The following is a 25,484-nucleotide window of genomic DNA, read 5'->3' as shown; positions in this document are numbered from 1 at the left end:
CATTTGACCCTAATAAACCAATTAAAGAGTTAAAAGATTACATTTATAAGGGTTATAATTCAATCAATTTAGTATAATGCATTCCGTCTTACATTTCATGGCACAAGATCATTAGTCGTAGTTTTAACTGTCTTAGACAAGACAGAAATTGCGATTTTACCGTTACCTTGCTCAAAATTGTCTTATATTTTATTGCATAGGATAAAGGCGATTATTAGAGATATTCGTAGAGAATACCTGTTTTTTTTTTTCAAAGTTTCAACGAAAAATCAACTAAAATTTTGACATCCTTTAATTGTACAACAGAAGTACTTAGTTGTTTGTTACCAAACAGGAAAAAAATTGGCGTTAAATGCAAGACACACTGACAATGCTGTTACAATCAGGAAAATATATCTCTTACATGTGTTAACGGAATAGTAAATCAACTTCAGACCACACGTGTGTCGAATGCAATGTTTTAAGGAAGAACACCGGAAATCACTAACCGAGAATTTAAAATCACGGTATACGGGAAAGGTATCAATCAATGTCTAGTTGATTTACTGCCTTTTTGAACCTAACCTCTGCGTTACGTCACCCCTAAGTTTATGTCAAGGTCGTTACTAAAAAGCCTTGGGTTGAGGTTTATCGGAAACGAATGGCCAGCTCTTTCTTCCGTACTGTTACGAACTTTGTTTAGAAAGATAAAATTTCTAATTAATCTTTTCAGTCTTTTATATTGAAATAATGTAGGTACGGTCCTTTATTCTCGGGTAATCTTAACGGTCTTAGTAAGTATAAAGTATAATTACTTTTAAAAGAGAATTTCATCCTCAAGTTTCATAATCTCATAAGCCTCAGTAGTTAATTAAAAGAGACAAAGTATTATTTGCAATAATGCCAATGATGGCAAGTCTAAAGCTGGAAACAAATAATCTGACGCGGCTGACGGACGCGGCTGACGCGCGCGACATAAAAGTGTGCACAGTCAGGAACATCCAGCGCGCCAGATTTCTGTCGGATGTCCGAAGGCTCAAGGTAACGTCCACGGCTTACCTCCGATAGTTTGCACAGTTCAGTGTATATTCGTTATCTAGATACCTATAAGTCGCGGCTGTGAGCCGCGTCCGTCAGCCGCGTCCGATAATTTGTTTTCAGCTTAAGAAGTCAATTGTCTGTGAAAATCTTGATAGGTTCTTAAAAACCTTTTGGTATTTCTTATGAATCTCCTGATTTTATCTCTTTATTACTTCAATAGTGGACGGACTGTTTCCGGAATAGATATAATTACTTATCTGTGATAACGTTTTGTCATATCAAACGGCACATACATTTGGACGTTCACAAATAGGACAAATAGGAATACTTTGACGTAGGTATTTGATTAATTCACTTCAGTTTTCATAAATATACCTGCAGAATTGGAATGCTACCAATTTAGGTGGATGTCATTTAGTTATAGTGCATTCCGCTCGAAGGTACTTATCCGATGTCCGTATCCGTACATTATGGGCCAAGCGAGACGCACCATAACTAAATGACATCATTCAGATATCATTCTGTCAGTGTACGTTCGAATTGGGCTATAAGTTTAGGCATTCATGCAAAATTCATTCATTCTGACTTTGACTATCTGTCATAAGGATCGCTAACGTTGTAACATGGCACTTTGTTATTTAGCTGAATTAATAATGCAGAGAGAGCCTCGCTATGGGCAAACGAACTTGGCCGCCCGCCAAACATTACTTAATAATAGTTTACTATGCAGGTGTCGTGCGTGTTTTCACTATCGCACGTCATACGGTTCATCGTGCCACTCAATGTCTACGCACGTTGCATTTCGGCAACCTGCGGGCGCATCTTGGTTCCATTTTTATCGCCTGTCACTATGCCCGTCACTTTCGCACTTATACATAGTTGTTAGGACGTGACAGGCGATAAAAATACATGCCCCTGGTGACACTAATAGTAGACGCTAACCAAACTGACGACCGGCGTCATATCTCTATCTCTCTCACGCGAGCGTGAATAAGAAGTTTTACGACCCCGGTCGGCAGTTTGGTTCGCGTCTACTATAGTTGGAACGATGTCAGAAGGCGTAGGTATTATGACTGTGCTTATCACGCACGATGTTATATAAGTGCTGATGGAGGTCATGCGCGATAACCGCAAATAAAGTGAACCTGCAGGTGAATTGAGATTAGCAGCGACGGCCAAAGAGTTATCTATCTTCTATATAATATATTATAAATACAAGTGTCCTGACTGACTGACTGACTGATTCCTCAACGCAGAGCCGAAACTACAAAAGATAGAAAGATGAAATTTGCACATCAGTTTACATTTATAAAGTGTACAAGAGTTAAGAAGCGATTTCGAGAAATTCAACCCCAAAAGGGGTTAAAAAGGGGTATGAATGTTTATATGGGGTTCAACTTTTATAGGTATCTCTGAAGCATTTACCTTGAGTAAAACACGCCTCCCCCTCGTAGTATCCTCTTCCTAGTCTGCTACAGGAAATGCTGGCTGGAGCTTCCCCAAGAATCAGCACCAGGTTCACTAAAACTGCCTGGGGTCCCTTGGAAACCCTTGCACTATGTGCGAAATTTATGTCACTGTCATGGTTAGCAACTAAATATCACATCAAGGTTGAGTGTACTCAACTTACCATTTAGCGTTCAAGGTAAATAGCTAGAGTCGCAGGACATTTGCTGCTCCGATAAATTATCATGTCACGACTATTCGTGAATCATTTAAATCTTATCAAAAATACAGATAACGGCCCTGATCAATCTGTGCGGAAATTCGTAAACATTGTAATTTCCAAAGTGCTTCTAAATATACATAGAATATAAACCTCGATAAGGAAATCTGTGCTACGGCCAAAACTGTCCATAATTTATGAGTTAATACTCTTTTAGATTCTAATTCAATAAATAGTTGAATGTACTTATTAAATTTCCTACAGACTTGGGACTCTTGGGAGTTTAGTACATATTAGTATTGAAGTTCGTTAGAGAAAGCTATAAATATCTGTCTGGCGCTGTGATATCTCGCTTCGCTTAGGGATTTCACATTTACACAGGACATTTCTATTTATATCTTTGTTTACATGAGAAACGGTAAAAGTATTTAAAAGGTACTGTAGTACAGCTATAAAATCATCCTACGTATCCCAGAGGGCTCGCATCACATCTCATATGTGTCGAGCCGTTCGTAGTCGTAGCTTTTGGCCCGAATCCATGTTTATTACACGTTTTATGTGTTCTGTTCGTAAGTGGTACAGTTAACTTATTGCCTTGTTTTGGTATGGCATTGTTACATCAATGTAACTCCCTGCGAAAAATTACGTTAGAACACTGACTGACTGAAACGATCGACTGTGTGAAATGTTCACGAATATCACGACACATTCAGCTTGATTCGTACTTTAATTTTGCTAAATATACGATGGCCCGGATTTGACGTTTCTTCAAACATAAACAAACAAAAAATCAGGCCGATTGGCGTAACGCGTCTACAAAGTATTCTTTACTATATAATAGGAAAGCCATGTTAGCGGCTACGGCGTAGCGCTACGTAGCTGAATAGTGAATACGTTTTATAATAGGTACTATTAGGTACTAATAAAAAATATTATCGGTTCATGACAACGCATAAAAACTTTAGTATATAAAAAACCAGGCAGAACTGTGAAATTCTCTCCCTCAGGAGAGTTTGACACAATTCCGCACTAGTTGATAGCATCAGTTGACCTATTTTACAACAAAACACAATACACACCGAAATTACAAACGATTGGCATGTACGTCGCTGAATAGTTGCGAAGTTACGCGGCCTGCCGTAATTTGCCGACCGCCACAATGAGCGGTGGCGACCGACACAGTTCATCGGATAAACATAATGTCCCTGTGTAAATCATGTCTATGGTCGACTGGTTCAATCTGTAGATGTTGCAGGTAGATAAAAGTTATTCGTAATTGACCTACTTATTTATAATTTTATATGGTAAACTAATCTAATAACAATATTGTTTTGTTGAGATTAAAATTATTTCACAATCGGATTAACTTATAATTTTGTTTGTTTTGTGTTCAAAACACGAAAACGGAACAATTTTTAAACGTTTTCCGGTCATTAGTACCTACTTGAGTACCTAAATTGAACTTTTACGCAAGAAAGTTACCTAATTAAGTTTAGAAGAACATTAATCGGCCATTTCTTTCCCTAAATTGCAGATTACTTCTACAATTTTTTTAATAACTTAAATTTGTATGTATGTAGTCAGATTTAATGTCAACAGAAGCTATCCGCGGCTCGCCCCTCGTGAGTGCTTGTCCTAAATATCTCTCCAAGGTCCTGTCTATGTTAGGTACCTGTCGAAGAAAATGCCTTTATGACACTCAAGAAACCAATTTAGTGGCAAACTCCAGATAATTTTCAGCAAAGATTGAATTTAATGGAGCTCGTAAATTTCATCTGGCCTAATTTAGCGGAGGGGATGAAATTACACGCGTTTTGCTCACGAAGCTTGTTTGATATTTGACTAGTCCTGCGTTTATCCAAGGTCACATTTAGGTGAAGGTTACGTGACTTGACATAGAATTAATTGGTTTCATCCTAAGTATATCAGTAGAGGAGAAGCCACAGAAAACAAGAATTACGCTGCCGTAAATTTTATGTCCATAAAACGTTCATTTTATTATTTTACGTAGGTAAGGTACAAGTTAATGAAGATTCTACTTCGTTAAAGATCTTGGTAAGATCTCAAACCTATTTTTAGTGCTTTACAAGCAGATTGGATGTAAGATCTTGTATATTCAACACTTATACAAGGGCCTATTGTCTTAGCTTGGACAAAGACTAGGAAGGATGTACGCAAAATATTAATTTCGGAAGGGGATTCATTGTAACGATTCCGGCAATGCTGGCCAAGTATTAATATTTCCTGTCCGATGGCCACCGCGGCGCGAAATTACGCCTGATGCTGAAAAAAGGGTGTTCACGACGATTGCAGATGTTTCCGTCTCTATTTGCTCTTCGCTATTAAGGAAGGAAGTTTAAATCAAGACAAACGGCATTGTATAGCTATTGCTTGAGAATTTCAGTTTGCGTTATTCCGTACATGCACAGATGTGACGTTTGACTATTCCATACTGTATAAGTGTATAAACCTACCCTACTCTATCGAAATGACAACCAATCTCTTAATATCACTGGAGCCATTTCATGAATGACATACTTCGGCTTATTTGCGGAAATATTCACTAATATCGGAAAAGAAATTGACGAATATATTGGACCAAACCATACCACACCGAAAGGGGAGATACAAGTTTTGCTGCGAAGGACGGTAGGGTAATCTTGTCTCTTATTAGCTTATTTACGTCACAAAACCAACCAAACTTGTGTCATGCAAAGCCAGCGGCTTGCGTCAAACCCCACTTCACTAATGAAGTTCCAACAACACCCATAAACGAAAACATTGTCTGCCCCACGTGTCAGTAAGCTCTATTCCAACTTTAAACAAGGCGCTTAACCTTACAAGGTTGCAAAGGTCACCTCGTATATCTAAGTGTAAGGCCTGAGTGGACGCTCGAGTTGGGCGTCGCTGCACGCGTGCATGTTAAACAAATGTAAGCGTATAAGAGCGGCCTTAGTGCACGCTGCTCAAATTACTTCTGAGCCCGACGCCACGCTGCACGCCCCGCTGAACGCTCCGCTTCGAGCGTCCACTCAGGCTTTACACTAAATAGCCAGTCGCCCGCCGATAAAAGAATATCTTAGAAAAGCTTGTTATCAATCCTCCAGGTACTACCGATACCATCTTCCACGCGGTTATAAGTCTTGTTGCAAAGATATAAGGTCTAGCGGTGGTCGGTTTTAGTTATCTGCAGCGAAGAGTGCTTCTTTGTGTCCCAATAACTTTCCTTTTACCTTTTCACGCTCCGTGGATACGAAAATAGTGGATTGTTACTGTTAGACGAGTCGGAGAGTTCTGATTTTTTTCGCCCGCAGGGACCGTTTCAATTCGCTCCATTTAAGTGTTTACTTGGTCTCTACAAAGGAGACTATAGCTTTGATTGTGCTGCCAGAAGTGGACTGTTCTGAATCCAATATTTATCACTGTTTTGTTGTTTTAAAGTGAGATTATTGAGCCGTGTTTTTTTTAAATATCGTCATCACACCACTAGTAATCTAGTTGCCTTCAAGATAACATACAAGAATGTCTGCAGAAAATATACTTATTACTTAATCGGACTAGGCAAGAGGCATACCTAATTTAATAATAAAATATCTTCGGTTAAAACTTTCTTAATATAAACGCCAGGTGTGTTATATCAAAAGATCTATCTTTATACAATGTTTATTTCAGACATGATGTATCAGAAACAGATATACTGAAACAACACAGACGGAGCTTTAACATTTTCAACACGGGCAAGTTTGCCGGCGGGTCAACAGAATATTTTTGCATTTATTTATACGGCAACCTCTATGCGACACCATGCTACATCATTGAGTCAATTGTTCAATTTAAAAGTACGCAGTCTTTTAATTACTTCCTCAGCCTTTGATGACCCGATCGGGAGTGCTTTAATCTTGATCGTGAACAATCTTGTTGGACGCATTTAGACTATTGTCGCTATTTATAGATTTCTTTTATCGTTCGCTCGTGTTGCGAATTTAAATCCATTGACAGGATTACTTAACGCATTTACGAGTTATTTTAGTGGAGAGACAATCCGTCAGGATCGTAGGGAGTCATTGGATGAGGGCACCGAACGATTCTTTGGAAATATCGTTATTTATATACGTCTTTCGGCTCATGAGGGGGTATTTTCTTACTCAACCCTGAAATCTACCCTTGTAATCGGAAACAAAACGAAGCAGACATAATGTCATCAAAAGATGTTTAACGATTTCACGAGATATAAATTGCATTGCAAGTGCACGAAATTCCAAAGATAAGCTGCGTCAGTTGATTGTGAAATTGTTGCGAAATGCGATACTTTACAACCACCTGTGCCAAACATACATGCTTGGTAATAAACAGTAACATCTTATTTAAGAAATGTGAATTGGTCAGAAAAAAGTCCTTGTTAGCAATCAATGTTTACTTACAAATCAAAATCATCGCGATCCTAAATTACGTGAAAATCTGAGAGAAGTATTGAGAAATGTGCCAAAACCCGGGCGAAGTCCATGAGCTTCGACGGTATTTTACTTCTATAAGAGTGTTGTAGGTAACAAATAAGTCACATCTCACAAAATCTGAATAACCTCATGAAAATGGTTAACACTATTTCTTAACATTCGAGTTCCCCATTCCCCATTCATCAAAACATCCCAACAAGACCTAGTTTAGTGGCAAAGGCATTTGAAATGAAAGACGTGAAAAGTTCCTTCTCGGCAGAGTCCTCAGGCTTAAATTGGAGGAGTCCAACGGTATGTGGGTCACGTGTTGTCAACTGCGGTGCATTTGACGCAGCCAAGCCACCCCCGCGCCCACGTCATACGTTCATTAGAGTTATGCAATTCGGACATTTGTTAGGCTAGTTCTTTATTAAGTAATTAATCCTAAATGAATTCCTCGTTTATAGAGTCCGGCTGAGCTAACTTTGCTACGACTTGAACATAAGAAAATGAGTGTCATTATAAACGTCACATTTTCATATAAATTTGATATTATTTATGACATTGCCACACTTCGTCATTGCAAATGCCATGCAGAGTTAGCTTGGTCCAACTCTGTATTCTTATCCATTAATCATTTAACTAAACACGCTGGTAGCCGCAGTCACAGGCTTGCGACTTTCAAACTATTCGCCGTGATTGGGCTCAAATTCTAGACCTAACAAGGGGGTTTTCGGAACTTATACTAATATTATACGATAAAAGGAAGACATTGTGAAGAAATTTGTACAAATGTTCGAAACATTATTAATATGCTTACGAATATATTACACAGCGTGGGTATACAACCCAATCCCTATCGTGCATGAGAGATCATTAGGATTTAGTTAGACTTAGGTTGTTAAGCACTCTCCTAAACAATTGCGAAACCAGACTATTAATAAACGTAAAAGCAACTCATTTAATTTGAAAGTGTGAAGCCGTGAAAACATTTGATGGCTGGAGAAATTTAATTTTCGAGCTTGGTTGCGGCTAAACGTAGGCTATATTTAGCATTTCAGTATCCTAATAAAGTACACGTAACGCGATGACGTCAAAGGATGTTTGCTCAAGTTTCGGCGGACTTAATGTTTGGGCGGAGGTTGGGAACTGCCGCAATAAAGCACCTGCCTATAATACATCAACTAAGTGCGCTGTTGATCGTGAAGTTGACAATCACAGCATTTGATGCGATAAATATTTCGGGAAGTCGGAAATTAAAAGAAACGTGATTAGACTGATTAATTACAATAATATTGCAAGTATAAGGTATCACATGTTCAAATTTAAAAAAAAATTAAATACCGTAAAACCAATAAATTATTTGAAATCTATCGAGCCTTGAGTGGCAGAGCGTGCCAAATAAATAATAGGAAATATTTATTCTGGCTCCTACTACTATTTACTATGGTTATGTAAACAGAACCCCGTGACATTCTACACTTCCAAAACGACTTTACCATCCAATATCCTGTCACGTCGGCGCCGGTTGTCGAAAGCTTGGTAATGGCAGCCCCGTCTGCCACTGTCGCGTCGCGACCGTATTTTCAGCTTGTCACAAGTCACAATCATTTATAAAGGAAGGTCAAGGCCGGCAGAAACTAACTTAGATTTATTTACTTTTTGGTGTTTGGGTTTGGGCCCGATGGATAGGTGAAAAGGCAATTCAGTGTGAAGATTCGTATAGACGTTGGGATTTTTAGTATGGGCCTCGACCTAGATACACAATAGCCTAATCTAATAAATAGCTAAGATTTGAAACAACCAATAACCAGAATAAACTGTTTTATCCTTTAGCTAGTTCTGGGGAAAAAGAAAAGTAATTTGCACCAAGTATTCCGACATTTGTTACTTCATATCACTATCTATATATTTATCGTAGAGTAGCTTGGCAAATAGTTTTTATCTGCGACGTTTCTCAATCGTTCGCATCAACGCGATAACAATATTTATATACGCTATCAGTGGCCAGATAAAACTATATGTCACTTGTGCCATCTATTGTATCCCCTTGAATTCTCTTCGAAGGTTGGAAAAAAGGTCGCGGTATTTAAATACAATGTAATAATAAGTTTATCATTGAGTCAACTTTGCCGACCTAAATAACAGACGCCGGAAGTATTACCATTTGTTTAAGGTTTAGCACTTTCACGCTCCGTTTCCACTTGTTTGTGTAAATATACGTTAAAAGCGATGGTAACGCTGTTAATTATAGCTACGTGTACATTAATCCACTTTGTTTTCTGTTTTCTTTAGGAAATGGGATCAGTTTTATGCTTTACTTTGTACGAGTATTAAATTCTATCTGCATGTCTTCGTATTTTTCTACCAGCGTTCCTTATAGCATATATATCACTCCGGTTTTATAAACTCCTTTACGATTTTTTACCGCGTCAAACTTTATTACGTATGACATCATAGTAATATCATATCCTATCATCATAATATTCTCATATTAGCGACATAAGATGCACAAACATATTACGGGTAGGTAAGGTACTTAAGGCAGATGTGCCATCACCAGTGATCGGAATTGGTAGTGTCATTTCACGGGACTTCGGTGTGTAAGCTTAGTATGGATATACCTTTTCACCCCGAGTTTTCATATTACCTCTTCAATAGGGATGATGACACATGTTGAATTTTATAACAAAATCTTATAGCAAATGAGCAATTTATCATAATAATGTGGATATTAAAATAAAATACGGAAATGTTGCAAAAATACAGGACCAGAAAGTTTCAAAATTTAAGTTTTTTTTAACTTCCAAAAACGATAAAAGTAAGGGTACCATTCTATTCCTTACATTTTATCCAAAAAAATATTGTACAGCAACTATATACATAAACGCAATATTTCACGGACAAAAACGCAACATCGGACTTTGACTATAATTTCTGACTTTTGTGTTGCTTTAATGCAATGGGTCCCATATAGACAAATGATCCTAAAAACAAAGCCGATCGATTGATACCATAAATGAACATTAGTCCTGTAGCCTATTAAAGACATACCAAGAAATATTTTCGTGAAAAAATAAAGAGTCTTGGAATCCCGAGTCTTATCCATGTTAAGTACAATGTTTGAGGCCATTGACCCCAAATGGCACTACCTATTCCGATCATTGGCCATCACCGTACACAAGCGTGAAGTAAAGCTCAGCAAGTTCATATTTTTATGGCGCTTATCTCATGTTGTACCGTAAATATAACCAACTATGGTAAAAAAATAATTCAAATATCTTCGTTCAGATGAGGTGAATTTCAGAATTTCGTAGTTCTATGGCAAAATATTTTTATAAATGGAAGAAAAAAAACGCACACACATTTTGAAAGAACATTGGACTTGATTACGTATTGAACTTGTGGACCATAGTTGTAGTACCATCGCCCACACTGTTAACTTACAGTTCGTAAACCTCATTACAAAAGGTATAAGGTCCACCTATGGACAGTTAAGAGTGTTGCTGTTTATACTGGACTATAGTTGCGTGGTTTTACAGTACGTTTTTGAGTGAGAACATTGTCACTAAAAAACGTCGCTTCCTCGCAGGGACAATTTCTCATGTCTAGCCCATAAACATTCACTTCCCTCGCCCATGGGTATTGCCAGGGTTGGAGTAAATGACGCCATGCTACTTAACTAACCGCTATTTATTGCAAGCAAAGTTCTTGTTAACTTATAAGGGGCGTTCTTTGACAACAGCAGCGTCATTTTGTTTTCGCTGCGACAATTAGTGGAACTCGTAATTAACCATACTATAAGTCTTTTCTAAGGGTTTGTAATTTGGGTGGCATTGGCAACCGCTTTCGTAAAAACAAGTGCCTCATTTAAGAAGTACTTTTTGCATCAAATAAACAAATTATGGTACTAGATTGTGCCAACAAACCTACCTTTTCACTCTCGGGACATTTTTAAATATGTAACGTATTACTACCTAGTGGTTGCGTTGTTTGTTACGGATTTTTCTGGGCTAGGACATTCGAGTTAATATCCTAAACTTATTGCTTTTACTAAATAAAGGGGCCCACTGATTAACAGTCCGCCGGTCGGTATCGGCCTGTCAGTTAGTACAAAAATTTGACAGTTCCGAACAACTGACAGGACGATGCCGTCCGGCGGACTGGTAATCAGTGGGCGTCCTTAACAGTAATAAATAACTCAATGTTTACTCTTTATTATTTCTTCATTGTCAATGTAACAAAGATAACACTTCTCAGCAGATAAACAAAACACAGCCTAGATCCGCCAGTGTCCCCGCAACTCATTGTTGCAAGACAAGTGCCTCAGACACCCTTCACAGCCCTACAAACACCCGTTATCACAGAGACGGACAGAACGTATATACTCATCTCCCTCTTCCCCAAGGAACGGAGCGCCAGGTGCAAACAACACACTCTCTGTGCAAAAGTCTCCAACCTTAGGGTGACGTCATGTCTTTAGGGAAAAATAGTTGGGTACATGAACCTATAATATTACGGACAGAGTTTCGCTTACAACACAGCTGTGATTCCAACATCCACCAGTTTCTAAGTATTTACGCGTGACACACACACATTGACAGCCCACATCCACCAGTTTGCCGTCAGACGAATCGAAACGTCATTGAAGTAAACATGTCGAAGAAAAATATAAAATATGCCGGCATGCGTAGTTAAATCCTGCTAGAATTGTACCGATCGAAAGAAAAAAAGTCACGGAATAACTTTTCATACTTAAGTTTATCAATCAGTACGTAAAATCACGATAATTTGTTGTTTTTATTAGGGTTCCGTAGCCAAATGGCAAAAAACGGAACCCTTATAGATTTGTCATGTCTGTCTGTCCGTCTGTCTGTCCGTCTGTCTGTCCGTCTGTCTGTCCGTCCGTATGTCACAGCCACTTTTCTCCGAAACTATAAGAACTATACTGTTGAAACTTGGTAAGTAGATGTATTCTGTGAACCGCATTAAGATTTTCACACAAAAATAGAAAAAAAAAAAACAATTAATTTTTGGGGTTCCCCATACTTCGAACTGAAACTCAAAATTTTTTTTTTCATCAAACCCATACGTGTGGGGTATCTATGGATAGGTCTTCAAAAATGATATTGAGGTTCCTAATATCATTTTTTTCTAAACTGAATAGTTTGCGCGAGAGACACTTCCAAAGTGGTAAAATGTGTGTCCCCCCCCCTAACTTCTAAAATAAGAGAATGATAAAACTAAAAAAAAATATATGATGTACATTACCATGTAAACTTCCACCGAAAATTGGTTTGAACGAGATCTAGCAAGTAGTTTTTTTTTAATACGTCATAAATCGCCTAAATACGGAACCCTTCATGGGCGAGTCCGACTCGCACTTGGCCGCTTTTTTTTAAATTATCAAACTGCAAAACAGGAGTGTGACCAGTAACATGAATAGGGTAATTTCCCGAAAGTAGGGTAATTGATACCCTTCTTATTAAATCATTATTTATTAAGAGATCATTTAGGTAAATGGTTAAATTATTGATTGTGCATTTCAAACTAGGTCGGTATGGTAATTTCCCGATACTAAGGAGCGATACTTAACGTTTGTTTGTTATGTATTATAATTTTTTTGTTGAAAACCAGATATGTTTCAAGTTAAATGAAAAAATAAAAAAACATGACGAACTGATTTCATTACGATGCTAAATATCATTAGGTATTGAAAATAATGTTTGCACAAAGTAATTGTGCGATATTGCGCATTTTCAAGACCTATAAAATCAGATACGTACACACCTTTTTTATTGTCTAACGTAAAACTGTCCTAATTTTTTATTTTAAATTAAAAAAAACAACTAGGACGATATTAAAAATAATTGTTTCACCATTAGGGGAGAATTTGTGTTACATGGTAACACTCGTCTACACGCACACATTCAAACCGTCCGCCATTGCAGTGTCACAGTTTGTCTTAGGTGACAGTCCGTCCGTAATATTCTAGGTCCATGGTTGGGTAGGCTAGTTTATGAGGTCACCAAGACATTGTCGAGAGAACCTATACGTATGCAAGGCCACTCCTAAATCAGGGTGATGTAATAAGAAAGGGAAACTACCTCGCAAAAGGGCAAACCGTCCTTGGATACTTACACGCGTACACTTGACACACTCAAGGGCAAAATAAGATCCTGCAAAGTTGTTTTACGAATGATGACAATTTGAATGTTTAACGAAATGTAATCAACTCATCATTGTGATGTCAAAAGTTAAACAAAAACCCAAACGCGAAGTTTAATTTTGTTTAGAGTCTGATCGGAAGAGTCGTGGAATGTATTGGGCCCCATACATTCCAAGACTCTTCTCTTTCCGCACAGACTCTATCGTGTTTATTTACAACTTGTGTTTTTGTCTAGCTAGAGATTTTGCTGTCAAAGTTGGTGAAGGAATTGACGGCACGTGAAAAATCCAATTAAAAAAGTTTTCTTGGTCTACAATCTTGTTCGTCTGTATTATTTTAATTTAAATATTCAGCGGAAAACTAGTAATGCAAGCGACATACCGTAAAATGGGGTGAGAAGGGATAGAGCAGAGAAATTTATGGTTTAAAAATAGAGTGATTGATAGCGTAGTAGGTAACCCTGAAATCGTCAACAACAAACATTTCACTGGAAAAAGTTTTTTGGTGTAATTGTGTTTGCTGAATAAATATTATTTAGTAAGGTCGTTGTTAGTCTGTTTACATTGACATGACATTGTATTTTTCTTGTATGCCATAATTTTTTTAAGTACTTATTTATTAAGAACGTTCAAATGAAAAATTATTGCAATTTTACGCTTTACTAAAATGTTCTCTTTCTAACATTAAAATATCCTTAACGGCGCGATTCGTTAAAAATTTCACGCGGTCCATTGCGTATCTAACCGACCATATTGGAGTGACGTCATGCGATATGAAAGTTATTAATGTCTGGGCTAACGTGTTCCGTACACACGCCGGCAAAACGGAGTCTGACATTACCCGAACAGGCTGAAATTTATTGCCAAATATACAGAGATAATGCCGAAATGTCAGCAGCGACAGCAATAATAATTATATCTAATGCATGAATGGTAAACTAAATGATACTCTGATTATAATAATGACTATTAATGACATAATATCGTGTTGATGAATTGTTTGCTAATCATGTTTTTGGTGTCAAGTCTGTCAATTACTTTACGCATGACGTGGGTAGATTACAAGGTGAGGCGATCATTCAGACATTATTCGGTTCGGATCATCGAAATATTATCAAACCATTAGTAACGCTATGAAATGGAATGCCAGTGTTGTTGGCTACGGCGAAAAAGAAATATCAGCCAAATTACGAGTACCTAATGGATATTTTTTTATAACTTTGCGTCAAGACTGTGACGATAAGTGAACTTCGTTGTAATTTCCGAATCGAAAAATGTCGATCGGCAAAAGCAAACACATAATATATGTAAAGCCCATTTACAGCTAAGATAGGTTCTCAGCAGCCTCAATATTGGATTTAAGACGATACGTCGTGGAATTAATGTTCTTCGTTTACGTATTCAGTTTGCTTTCTTTGTATACAATTTCACGCGCTGCGGGCAACCTCGCGCGTGAGTTTATTTTCGTTTCTTAATCTTTGATGCCCTGTTGACGCAGATTTATTCAAGCAACGATAGATTTATATGGGCGATGAGAAAAAATATGGTGATTTCATGAAGCGCTTGAACCGGGTTCTTTCCATTTGTTTCCTATATCTGTAAATTTCTTGAGAAACGATGTGGGAGAGCGGAGAGGAAGAGGGACGTAACATTGTCTACAAAAATTAGGGGATCCCATTCTATAAATTTGCTACGGATCTTAGTTGGCTTTTATTGGGTAGGAACGTTAGGAACTGTGTTCACGATGCTACTTGCATTGCACGTGTACTTATTCAAACAATCTGTTTAGAAAAACTGTTTAAATGTCTCAATTATGGCTACTTTTAATAGATCGCACAAACCATTGTCAAAGCTTTAAACTGTCGCTAACAGCAATCAATCTCGACACGGAGGTCATTACGCCGGATCGGGGAACAGTTACAGTTCTCACCATTTACGGAGACCATTAGACCGCCTCTTGTTTAATCGCAGCCAATGCGTTTGTGCACGTGTAGAGCTCACGAGGCGGAGCCGCATGCACTCTTGCAACTACAGTTGACGACGGCAAAGAAAAAACACCATAATTCAATAAGACAATCCCAAAAAATTTCTTTGCAAACAGTTCAAAACGTGTTTAGAAAAAGAAGTTCTAGGATAGCCCACGTTTTCGAATGGTATACACAACTCCTTCAACCTAATCTACTTTGCAATAAATTATTCGGTCATGTTCTTCCGAGTGGAAATTCTCCAACTTTGTTCAAGAGGGCTCTCATATACTGCTATTCAGAAATATATGACCTTCTACAAGCATGAAGGAAATACTCGTAATAAGCATGTATTCGTACGTCGTATACAAAGTACTCTAAATCTTTTAGAAAAATTTCACTTTTATCTTTTAAAAGATTAACGTCATTTTGTAAATCCTTTTCTAAGATATATGTGCTGTAAGATAAAACAGATTCGCAACTTCAGATACTGTTGTGGCAGTTTTAGATTAAACGTTTCTTTGCTGTAGCCTAACTTCGGGGCTTCACGTCTGTTTAGTGCGTTTCTGGTATTATGAATGGATAAATTAGGAAAGCATATTTCCGCTGATAGCTGCTATCATGGCGCTCCAACACAATATTTACTCGGCTCCGGGCAAAGTTTACTGTTTATTCGAGATAATTAATTATATTTACTGCTCGACTGGAGAGAAAGTACCTAATCCCGACCCGAGGCAATTGTGCCTTTTGGGAATTCATTACAAGACCGCTCGATACTAACGCTAAAACCTTATTTAGACTATCTTCTAAGAATATTTCACTAATCTATCTAATCTAATACCTTTAAACGAGCAATTCTTGTTTATTTATTTATTTATATATATCATATTATATGAAGTTAACTGTCCGTGCGTTAATGGTTAAATCATCAGTATCACCACGAACAATTGGCTCACGTCCAATTACCACATCGTCATAATCAACATTTGTTATTTCTGGACCAGATATTAATCCGAGTCTCAGTTTTTTGACTGTTTCGTCAAACTCCTCTTCGCTTCAAGAACACTTGGCGTCTGTTGTGATTAAGAATAAGAACAATCCTTCCTTTGTAGAAAACTATTGCAAGTAAGACCTTGAAAAGGGGTCGTCTATTAATTACATCGCACAAAATATCGATTTCTAAACCCCCTTGTCACACTTTTTCAGGAAAGAGTATTTAATACATATTACTGTCACACTTGGCACGACCCACCCTCTCCTTATTGCCCTAAAACAATTCGATTGGGATTGTTTTCCCTCATCATATATCTCCGACTTTACAACTTTGTAAAGATTGAGCTTATTTTTCTCCCGTCCCGCGATTCCGCAAAAATATTATTCCTCAGCTCGTAAAGTTTTCTCAACTTCCACTACTTCGATGTTGACTTTGCAGAATTCCAACAGTCCACAACTAAGTTGTGACTTTAATTAATTCTAGCGTTCGCAGTTTGAGAAGTCGAAGGTGTTTTTGCGGTCCGCTCGGGGTTTGATAAAGTGGCCCCAGCAGCGTCGTGTTTCTTATTTTACGACGGACGTAGCAATAAAACGGAACAGTATCATGAAATAATAAGGAGATGGGATATGAATCCTTGCAATTCCTTTGATATATATAGTCCGATCGCAAATGTTTAAGTGTGAAATAAATGTTCTTTAGTATCGATTTCATGAACATAACATATTGTTTTCTAAATCCAAGAATGTTTTATTAAATATTCTATTCACACGAAGGATTGTATTGAATTCCTTTAACATATATGATAGTAAAACAAACACACAAGCTCATTGTCTAACTTGGAAACATGACTCCAACTCCAAGCCAACAATCAATTGATGAGATACGGCGAACAATCCTAGTCGATTTCCCGCAGCAAACAACATCCAGGCTTCCGATAATCGAGTCACAGCTGATTGCACGGGTACCCCGCTAATCCGGAATGATGGAACACCAGTTCATGCGCATTATGGCTTACAGCCTTTTCTAATTACTACTAAATTCCTATGCAAACTTGTGATGCTGTTCGTGGTCTTAGCTTACAAGGGGTGTTTTCTCTTGAAATATCTAACTAGTATATCGATTACGCTTGGGCAAATTTATTTATGGATTCTGTATCCGTGTTTCGTGACTGAATTAAGCTAGTTTTTCATAATACCTTAATCCGTTGCAAAAACTAATGAACTACTGAATGAATAAAAGAGCATTGAAGTATTTTCTCCCAGTTTCACCATTTTAATCTCAATATTATAGTAACTAACGCTATTGATGACACTTGACATGGCGACTTCCAGAAATTCCAGATTACCTGAGGTTATTTAGCTCGCGCGTGATATGATTAATCAATACATTATGGAAATTTACAAAGCTGATTGATTTAGACAACCTGTGGATAGTGTGGATGTACAGTTTTGCTTGATAGTATGTGAATAATTTATAAATAAAGCTAATATGAACTCCGACCATTTGGAGTCTATCAACAACAAATGATTTAGATCTGCCCGCCTGATGACAGAGTGAATCATTCATCTTGCGAGTAATGGGCTATACGTTAATGATAAAAGGTATTAATTAAAGATGTTAGGGAGACGATCCATTATCTCAAGTAAAAGCTATTGGTTCTAAAAGTAAAAAAAAAAACTATAATTGCTTTAATAAAGCTAATCAATGGTAACGAAGTGGCAGATACAAGCGATTTTCAATAATTGATATGTTAATTAATGGCTGCTCGCCTTCGAGTTGAATATGCTAATGAGCAAATTTGTCCTTAAGTGTTTACAAAACACGTTTAGATGATTCGATGCTGAAATCCAATTAAGGCTAACAATATATACTCCAAATAATAGCTCCCAAATTTAATCGCAAAAGCAAGAATTGAAACTTTCCCTTCAACTACAACGGTATTCATAAGTTATATTATAATAACGTCGTGATTTGATCATTGTGTTATGACGAATCTCGAAGTTTACCCTCGTACGTTGACCTCTCGTTTTCTATAAAGGTTGCAGGTCGCATCTCTTAGAATGATACAATCTGTGCACGACTGAAGCAGATAAATAAGAGCCCGCTAAAACTGGAACGAAATATCGCGTATCTTGTATCAAATTGGTTTACCCTTTAAAGTAATATTGACATGACATGTTTCCCCAAATAAGTGTGCCTTATTCGCCTCACAACTGTACCTGTGTACCACTGTAGGTTTTAATGTATAAACAATTTAGAGCCGAATTGCGGCGAATTTTATTGACAAGTTTGCCATCAGAGATGAACCTAGAGGCTAATTCAAAATGTACATTAGTACATTTTAAATTTTGATATCAAAAATATATCATTTTGTTATTATTCGCCCGTGCGTCTCGCTCGCACCAATACTTCTACGAATAAGAACGAGCGAATTTGCCTCCTAGTCTCGCGCTTCGAGTACTCTCCCGCTGCTGTCAATACAAGCTCATTTTGATTAATCAATTTTCTCTCGTATTGTTTTATATATTGACGAGTTTACTATCTAGAAAGTATCAGAATCTTATGCTTAGCTAGCGAACATTTTTAGTAAATCTCATGACAGTTCGTCCTAAAGAGTACATAAGTTTCCAATATCGAGTACTCCCATACTCCCGTATCTAATACTCCCATATCTAATGCCCGGAAAAAGTAATAATCCTGAATAAAGATAGACACTGAAACTCCGGCTTATCCGGATTATACCGAGCCGAGAACTTAAACTCGTTAGTAGGCTGCGTCGGAAATGAGAGAAAAATGTGCTGCTTCCATTTATAAAAAGTTCTCTTTTATATTATGTAACAAAGAAGCCTTAGGGAATTATGACCTAAACGCATTTACATCTAGATTTTTAAACAAAGCTCCTTTGTCTTCTTTAATGCAAGGTTGAGCGAATTTGGCTTCCTTATTAAAAATCTTAGGCCTGAAATACACTTGTAAGTTTTACTTACGTAAGTAGGGATAAAGCTATTTGTTAGAATGAGACAACGATATTCATCTCTCATTATGTAGCATAACTGTCCCTACTTACGTACGAAAAACTTACAAGTGTATCTGTGGTCTTAAAGTAAGAAAATCGGCAAGAATCGAGTTCATAGAACGCCTTGCCACTGTGCACTGGTGGCTTTTAAGATTGCCTAACCACAATCAATAAAGTCATTTCTCTGGCAAATTGCATCACAAAATAGAGTCCAATCAATCTATTCTATCACGGCATTTGAAAGTGGTCGACGATTAGTATCTATCTCAACAATACGGCCCGGCCCCGGGCTTCTTGATCGATGCATACCGGCAAGATTGATATGTTTGCGGCTAAGCTATCAATAACTTAGCATCTCTACGTAGTCTTAAGTTTCTTACGCGTCTCGTATTGTGTGTCAATACACCGCTGGCAAGCTGTAGAACTGTAAGAGTATTTTAAGTTATTCATCAACCAATCAAGCCTAGCGTATACCCTAGCTTCGTTAGGCTCTCGGTCCTATTTATAATACTTGTTTAGTTCGATGAAATTTCAATCATTTTCAATCGGAATAGAGTTGCATTTGTTTTGTTTCGTTCAATTTCCACCCAAACTCAACTTAATACTCTATGTATAGGTTCAAATTCCTTAGAAGGCTAGAGAAATTATTAATAAAGATGAGGCCATTGATTCATTGAAAATCTTGATTGAATGTAATTTAAATTTAAGCAAGAGGTCCTCGGGCACTATCAAATTATACCAGCCTTTGTCTTTACATCAGTCTACCAATATTTGAAATGAAATTGCATTTCGTATATTTTAACAAAACGCTTCTCTAAACTTGTCAAGTATCAAAGTTTGATAATAATGTTTACGCTCAGCTTATGGCTTTGTATTTAATAAACAAAACGCTTTGTTTATCGAATCCCAAGTTAAAAAACACATTTGCTCTTGGGCCGAGTTTCCACTAAAGTTAAAAGAGGGCGTGTATCAAGGGATGTGTTTGTTAAGAACCAATAGAATTTATTGTTTACTAGAGCTGCGCTGAGCGAGAGTAGGTAAATGAAGTGATTCTATTTATTCTTAACAAACGCATCCCTCGCACGCGTCCTTGCATATCTCTTATGGAAACACAGTCTGTACTTGGAACCAGGGATGTTGCGGATGCAGATTTTTTGACATCCGCGGATGCGGATGCGGATATTTAAAGGCTCACATCCGCGGATGCGGATGCGGATGTCAAGATTAGGTACTTAGAAAATGTCAAATATTACATTTTTAGTATTTTTTTATTTAAAAAAAACGATACGTTTAGTATTTGAGAAAGAATATAGGTGCGTTATATTTAATAAACAGTAACTTGGCCGACTTTTCTGGATCTAGACGATTTCGTTATAGTTAATGACGAAATCACCTAGCACTTACGCCGCCGCTAAGACGTTCTTGTACCCACTTGTTCGACATCCGCATCCGCATAAGCTCCGCATCGATTTTATGCGGATGCGGATGCGGATGTTGAAAATAATGCGGAAGTTCCGCGGTTGCGGATGCGGATGCGGATGTTCGCAACATCCCTGCTTGGAACCGTCAGAACGTACTTATTTTTTTCCTACAATTCCTATTCGCATATCAGACTATATGTATATTTCTAAACAGTTTTGAATAATTCACGGTTAGTTTCACTAGACTTACTCGAACTGCGTCGAAATATCGGGAGCTCGAAAACAATTGTAACCTTTACTGCAGACAAGTACATAAGTATACCTATTTCTAATGTTATATTTATCATCTACCCACTGGTAGTATATTTTCGACAGGTTATTATTAATGTTCACCCATCCTTTCGCCCGGAACGAGCCGACGCTTAATCCCCTCAACGTTTACAGGGTTTTATTTAGGTCAGACTTTATTGTAACTACATGCTCCTGAATACTAATATGTTTAAGGAAGGTTATCTTTATTTAGACAACATTAATAGGATGAAATTGATGGAGGAAATGCAAACAGAAACGGAAACCTAACACGTACTTAATAAACTCTCAGGTTACTGACCTACTTTTGTAAGTTTTTTGTTCTGGCAATAAATTAAAGCCCGATTAAAGACCTACTATGGCTTGTTTAGATATTGCTTTCGATCCACGAATATGTGAATCAATCAGGATTGAGGAAGCTGTAAGAGACTGGCAACGAATTTATTCATTTTATTTGTCTTAATACCATGTTGATCGCTTTATATAGAGAATAACTCTAGCTATGGGTGATTCTTAGTAGTTTTTCTAGCAGAAAAGTGGCCAGATCTTGGAATTGATAATTTCATGATGTGGCCATCATTTCATGAAATGATCGGTTTGCTACATCATGAAAATGTCAAACCTAACCTAACACTATCGTGAAGTGATCAATTCTAAAATGGCATTTCATGATCTGATCCAATACTATCATCTGGTCACAACCACAACACGTATGTCTTAAATTCGCCTTGACTAAACAGGTTTCTCTTGTATTCCAGTTGACGAGAAGATCTTCTGTTGCCACGGCGGTCTCTCACCGGACCTGCAGGCCATGGAGCAGATCCGGCGGATCATGCGGCCCACGGACGTGCCCGACCAGGGGCTGCTGTGCGACCTGCTGTGGTCCGACCCCGATAAGGACACCACGGGCTGGGGCGAGAACGACCGCGGCGTCAGCTTCACCTTCGGCACCGAGGTACGTCACTACAGGGGCGACACAGTCTGCTGAGGTCCGACCCCGACAAGGACACCACGGGCTGGGGCGAGAACGACCGCGGCGTCAGCTTCACCTTCGGCACCGAGGTACGTCACACTCTGCTGTGGTCTGACGCCAAGTGTTGACGGATCCTGGATGACGCTCTTGGCTTATAGCTGTTGAGTGAAAGAAACTATTCCATAGACTTGAAAAGTATGAGTATGGCTCGAAGATCAAAGACCTGGGACGAGTTCAATCAAACTATCAACGAACTGGTCAACGTTAAATATGCCGGCAACAGTTATACCTTAGAAAGCTGTCATGGCATATCATCATCGTCATCAAGCCTTTAACATCTTGACAGATGATTTATGCAGCGTTTGTAAGCTAGGAACGTCTCTCGTGGCTGTATAAGCCAATGCGGGACCGGCATTTGCGACCGCATTTGTGGCAGCCGAAGTAGGGCTATGTCGGCAGTACCATCAGATGGATTGTGCCTCTTTGCGCGTTTTCGGGCAAGGTCTTGGAACCATGCGTTGTCGTGAATTTCGCGACCTTTCGCGATGCTACCCCTCCATCCATCGCGATCGGACGCGAGCTCCTCCCAAGTGTTCCTGTCGATGTCAAAAGCGACCATGTCGCGCTTCACGCATATAAGCACACTATAACTAACTACGATGACGTTGATAGATAGGCAGGTACAAAAAACCCTTAACCTTTTGGACGCCAATGACCGATATATCCGCACCGTAGGTTCAACGCCAAAGACCGATTAATCGGTCACAGACCACAGAGCAACATCGACCTACGTGCATATACGGGATTAATTGTTATTCGTTATTTGACATTTAGATTTTATTCTAGAAACATTCTAGACTAGTATTTTTTTATACAATTTTTTTCATGTTTGACGATCCTTTTGTGAAATTCTTAAATTTGTGTTAAATTTGATTTGTATAATAATCCAATATTATTATGGAATAATAACATCAATAAATTGCTCTGATAATTAGCTTAAGATAATATTTATGTTAACGATTCATAAGTGCTTGTTGCTAGGCCTACATGAATAAAGTATATTTTGAGTTTGAGTTTATACTTAAAGTTCAACTTCAGTTTTGACACTTCAATGATGTGGCGTCTGAGTGACAGCTTTTGTGTTTGACACGGCGTGGGAAAGGTTAATATTAAATTTAAAGTCCGCGTTTTTATATAACACTGTTACGTTACAGGTGGTTGGCAAGTTCCTGTCGAAGCACGAGTTCGACCTGATTTGCCGCGCGCACCAAGTGGTCGAAGACGGTTACGAGTTCTTCGCCAAGCGGCAACTGGTCACCCTGTTCTCCGCGCCCAACTACTGCGGCGAGTTCGACAACGCGGGTAAGTTCTATTCAACCATCTACAATTGTCGTCTATAAAGACTGCAGAGGACCATCGAGTGCGCCAACTTCTCGGTGTGATCTGACACCAGAGCAGACGATTCAACGGAGCCACGTCGTACAGGCCAAAATAGTGATTAGTTTTAAGTTTATGCTATTTATATTTGTAAGTTAGTCCGTAAACTCTGTAAGATATGTATATAGGCGGTTGTTGCCAGACAAAGGATGATTTCTGTTTTTATTAGAAAAATCTAGAGTGATCTTTGCTCAACCTGCCTGCGCTTAATCTGACGGATGTCCCAAAATTATCCGATATCCATTAAAAACTCCACGTATCTCTGCAACGTTCGGTCCTGAGTCCAGCGCATCAAATAGTTTCTTGCTATTTTGTCCGCCGCCGGATTTCCTTGCAGGGACCCTTCATCAGTTGCATATTCCGGTACGCGACGGGGTCACCACTCAAGAACCTTTGTGTCAGTGGCCATCGCTTCTAATACCACTGTCTCTCACTTCTAAGTTTGGTAACCCTAAGTGTAAGGCCTGAGTGGACGCTCAAGTTGGGCGTGCAGCGGGGCGGGGCGTGCGGCGTGCATGTTAAACAAATGCAAGCGTATAGGAGCGGCCTTAGTGCACGCTGCTCAAATCCCTTGGGAGCTCGACGCCACGCTGCACGCCCCGCCGAACGCTCCGCTTCGAGCGTCCACTCAGGCCTTACACTAAATAGCCAGTCGCCCGCCGATAAAAGAATATCTTAGAAAAGCTTGTTATCAATCCTCCAGGTACTACCGATACCATCTTCCACGCGGTTATAAGCCTTGTTGCAAAGATATAAGGTCTAGCGGTGGTCAGTTTTAGTTATCTGCAGCGAAGAGTGCTTCTTTGTGTCCCAATAACTTTCCTTTTACCTTTTCACGCTCCGTGGATACGGAAATAGTGGATTGTTAGACGAGTCTGAGAGTTCTGATTTTTTTCGCCCTCGATCCTCGTACATAGCTAACGCTATGTCAGTTATGTTCGATGAATTGTTTTTGTTTAATTAGGTGCTGAGTTGGTAAAAAATACGTCTTCTGATATTCCAGGCGCGCTGATGTCTGTGGACGAGACGCTGATGTGTTCGTTCCAGATCCTGAAGCCGGCCGACAAGCGCAAGCTGTACTCGGGGCTCAACATGGGCCGCCCCAACACCCCGCCGCGCGCGCAGCCCAAGAACAAAAAGAAGTGAGTACACCACACGCACATTACGTGCAAGATTGTACGTGTAGGGGGCACAGACCCCTGTTTATTTGCGCAAACTCTTAATGTAAAGGGTGTCCCAAAAAGGACGCAAGATTTGAAATGGATGAAAAACACTTTTTTTTTTTCGTTATAATATATTTGTATATAAAATCTTGAAATACATAAAATAGGGTTATTTGTGGAATAATACGTCAGGAAAATGTCCTCCTAGGTTTTGCTGGCACACACGCACTCTTTTGTCAAAATTTTCTATGAACATTTTGCATAGATGCGGCTGGAATTTCTCCAATGCAGCGTCGAATTTCCTCTTTTAAAGCATGAGTGGTTGTGGGACTAGTGGAATGAACATCATGAATTGATCCACTCTCCCTGAATTTTCCAACCAAGAGGCTCACAGTTGATAAAGTCAAGTCAATACTCTGACCACATTTTGCACGGAATTTTCGAACCGTACCCGCCAAACTTTCATTACTTTTGAAATATTGTTCAATAATAAAAACGCGTTGATCTTTCGTATAACTCGCCATTTTTACAAACCCTAAACATTCAGCTGTCAAATAGTTTTTTTTTAGGGTTACCAGCACTAAAATACAAAAATGGCGGCAAATTGAAATCTTGCGTCCTTTTTGGGACACCCCTTATATACGCGTGTGTGGCAGTATTTATCTGGTTATGCGGCGTGCTATAGTTTGTTTCAATTAGCATTAGAAATAGACTACGCGATCTTGACGTGTCTTTTAACTGAAAAACGCTTTTTAAAATCAGTTACTATTACTTATGAAAGCAAAAGAATTTAAATAATCGTATATGATTCATAATTGTTACATATTTACCGTGACTTATTGTTCAAAAGTGTTTTTCAATAAAAAGACACGTCAAGATTATTTACCTTTTCTTCTCTAATGCTAAAAAAACGAACTAAA

The 25,484-nt window shown here is 38.5% G+C and overlaps 1 protein-coding gene across 2 annotated transcripts in view; it reads left to right on the top strand.

The window, feature by feature from the left end:
* The window catches only part of LOC134656917 (serine/threonine-protein phosphatase alpha-2 isoform), a 57,263-nt gene extending 32,716 nt beyond the window's left edge, over positions 1 to 24,547 (top strand). Inside the window, exons 5-8 of one of the 2 annotated variants that reach the window (XM_063512469.1) lie at positions 21,750 to 21,873; positions 21,981 to 22,053; positions 23,179 to 23,326; positions 24,405 to 24,547. In XM_063512469.1, coding sequence (XP_063368539.1) covers positions 21,750 to 21,873; positions 21,981 to 22,053; positions 23,179 to 23,326; positions 24,405 to 24,547 — 488 coding nt within the window. Of the gene's footprint in view, positions 1 to 21,749; positions 21,947 to 21,980; positions 22,054 to 23,178; positions 23,327 to 24,404 lie in introns of both variants that reach the window. The other variant, XM_063512470.1, reaches the window with a different exon arrangement.
* The last annotated feature ends 937 nt before the right edge of the window (positions 24,548 to 25,484 follow it).

This window comes from Cydia amplana, chromosome 19 (assembly GCF_948474715.1).
Source record: "Cydia amplana chromosome 19, ilCydAmpl1.1, whole genome shotgun sequence".
Classification (NCBI taxonomy): domain Eukaryota; kingdom Metazoa; phylum Arthropoda; class Insecta; order Lepidoptera; family Tortricidae; genus Cydia; species Cydia amplana.
The sequence above is the reverse complement of the archived record's forward strand: the minus strand, read 5'-3'. Positions and strand labels throughout refer to the sequence as shown.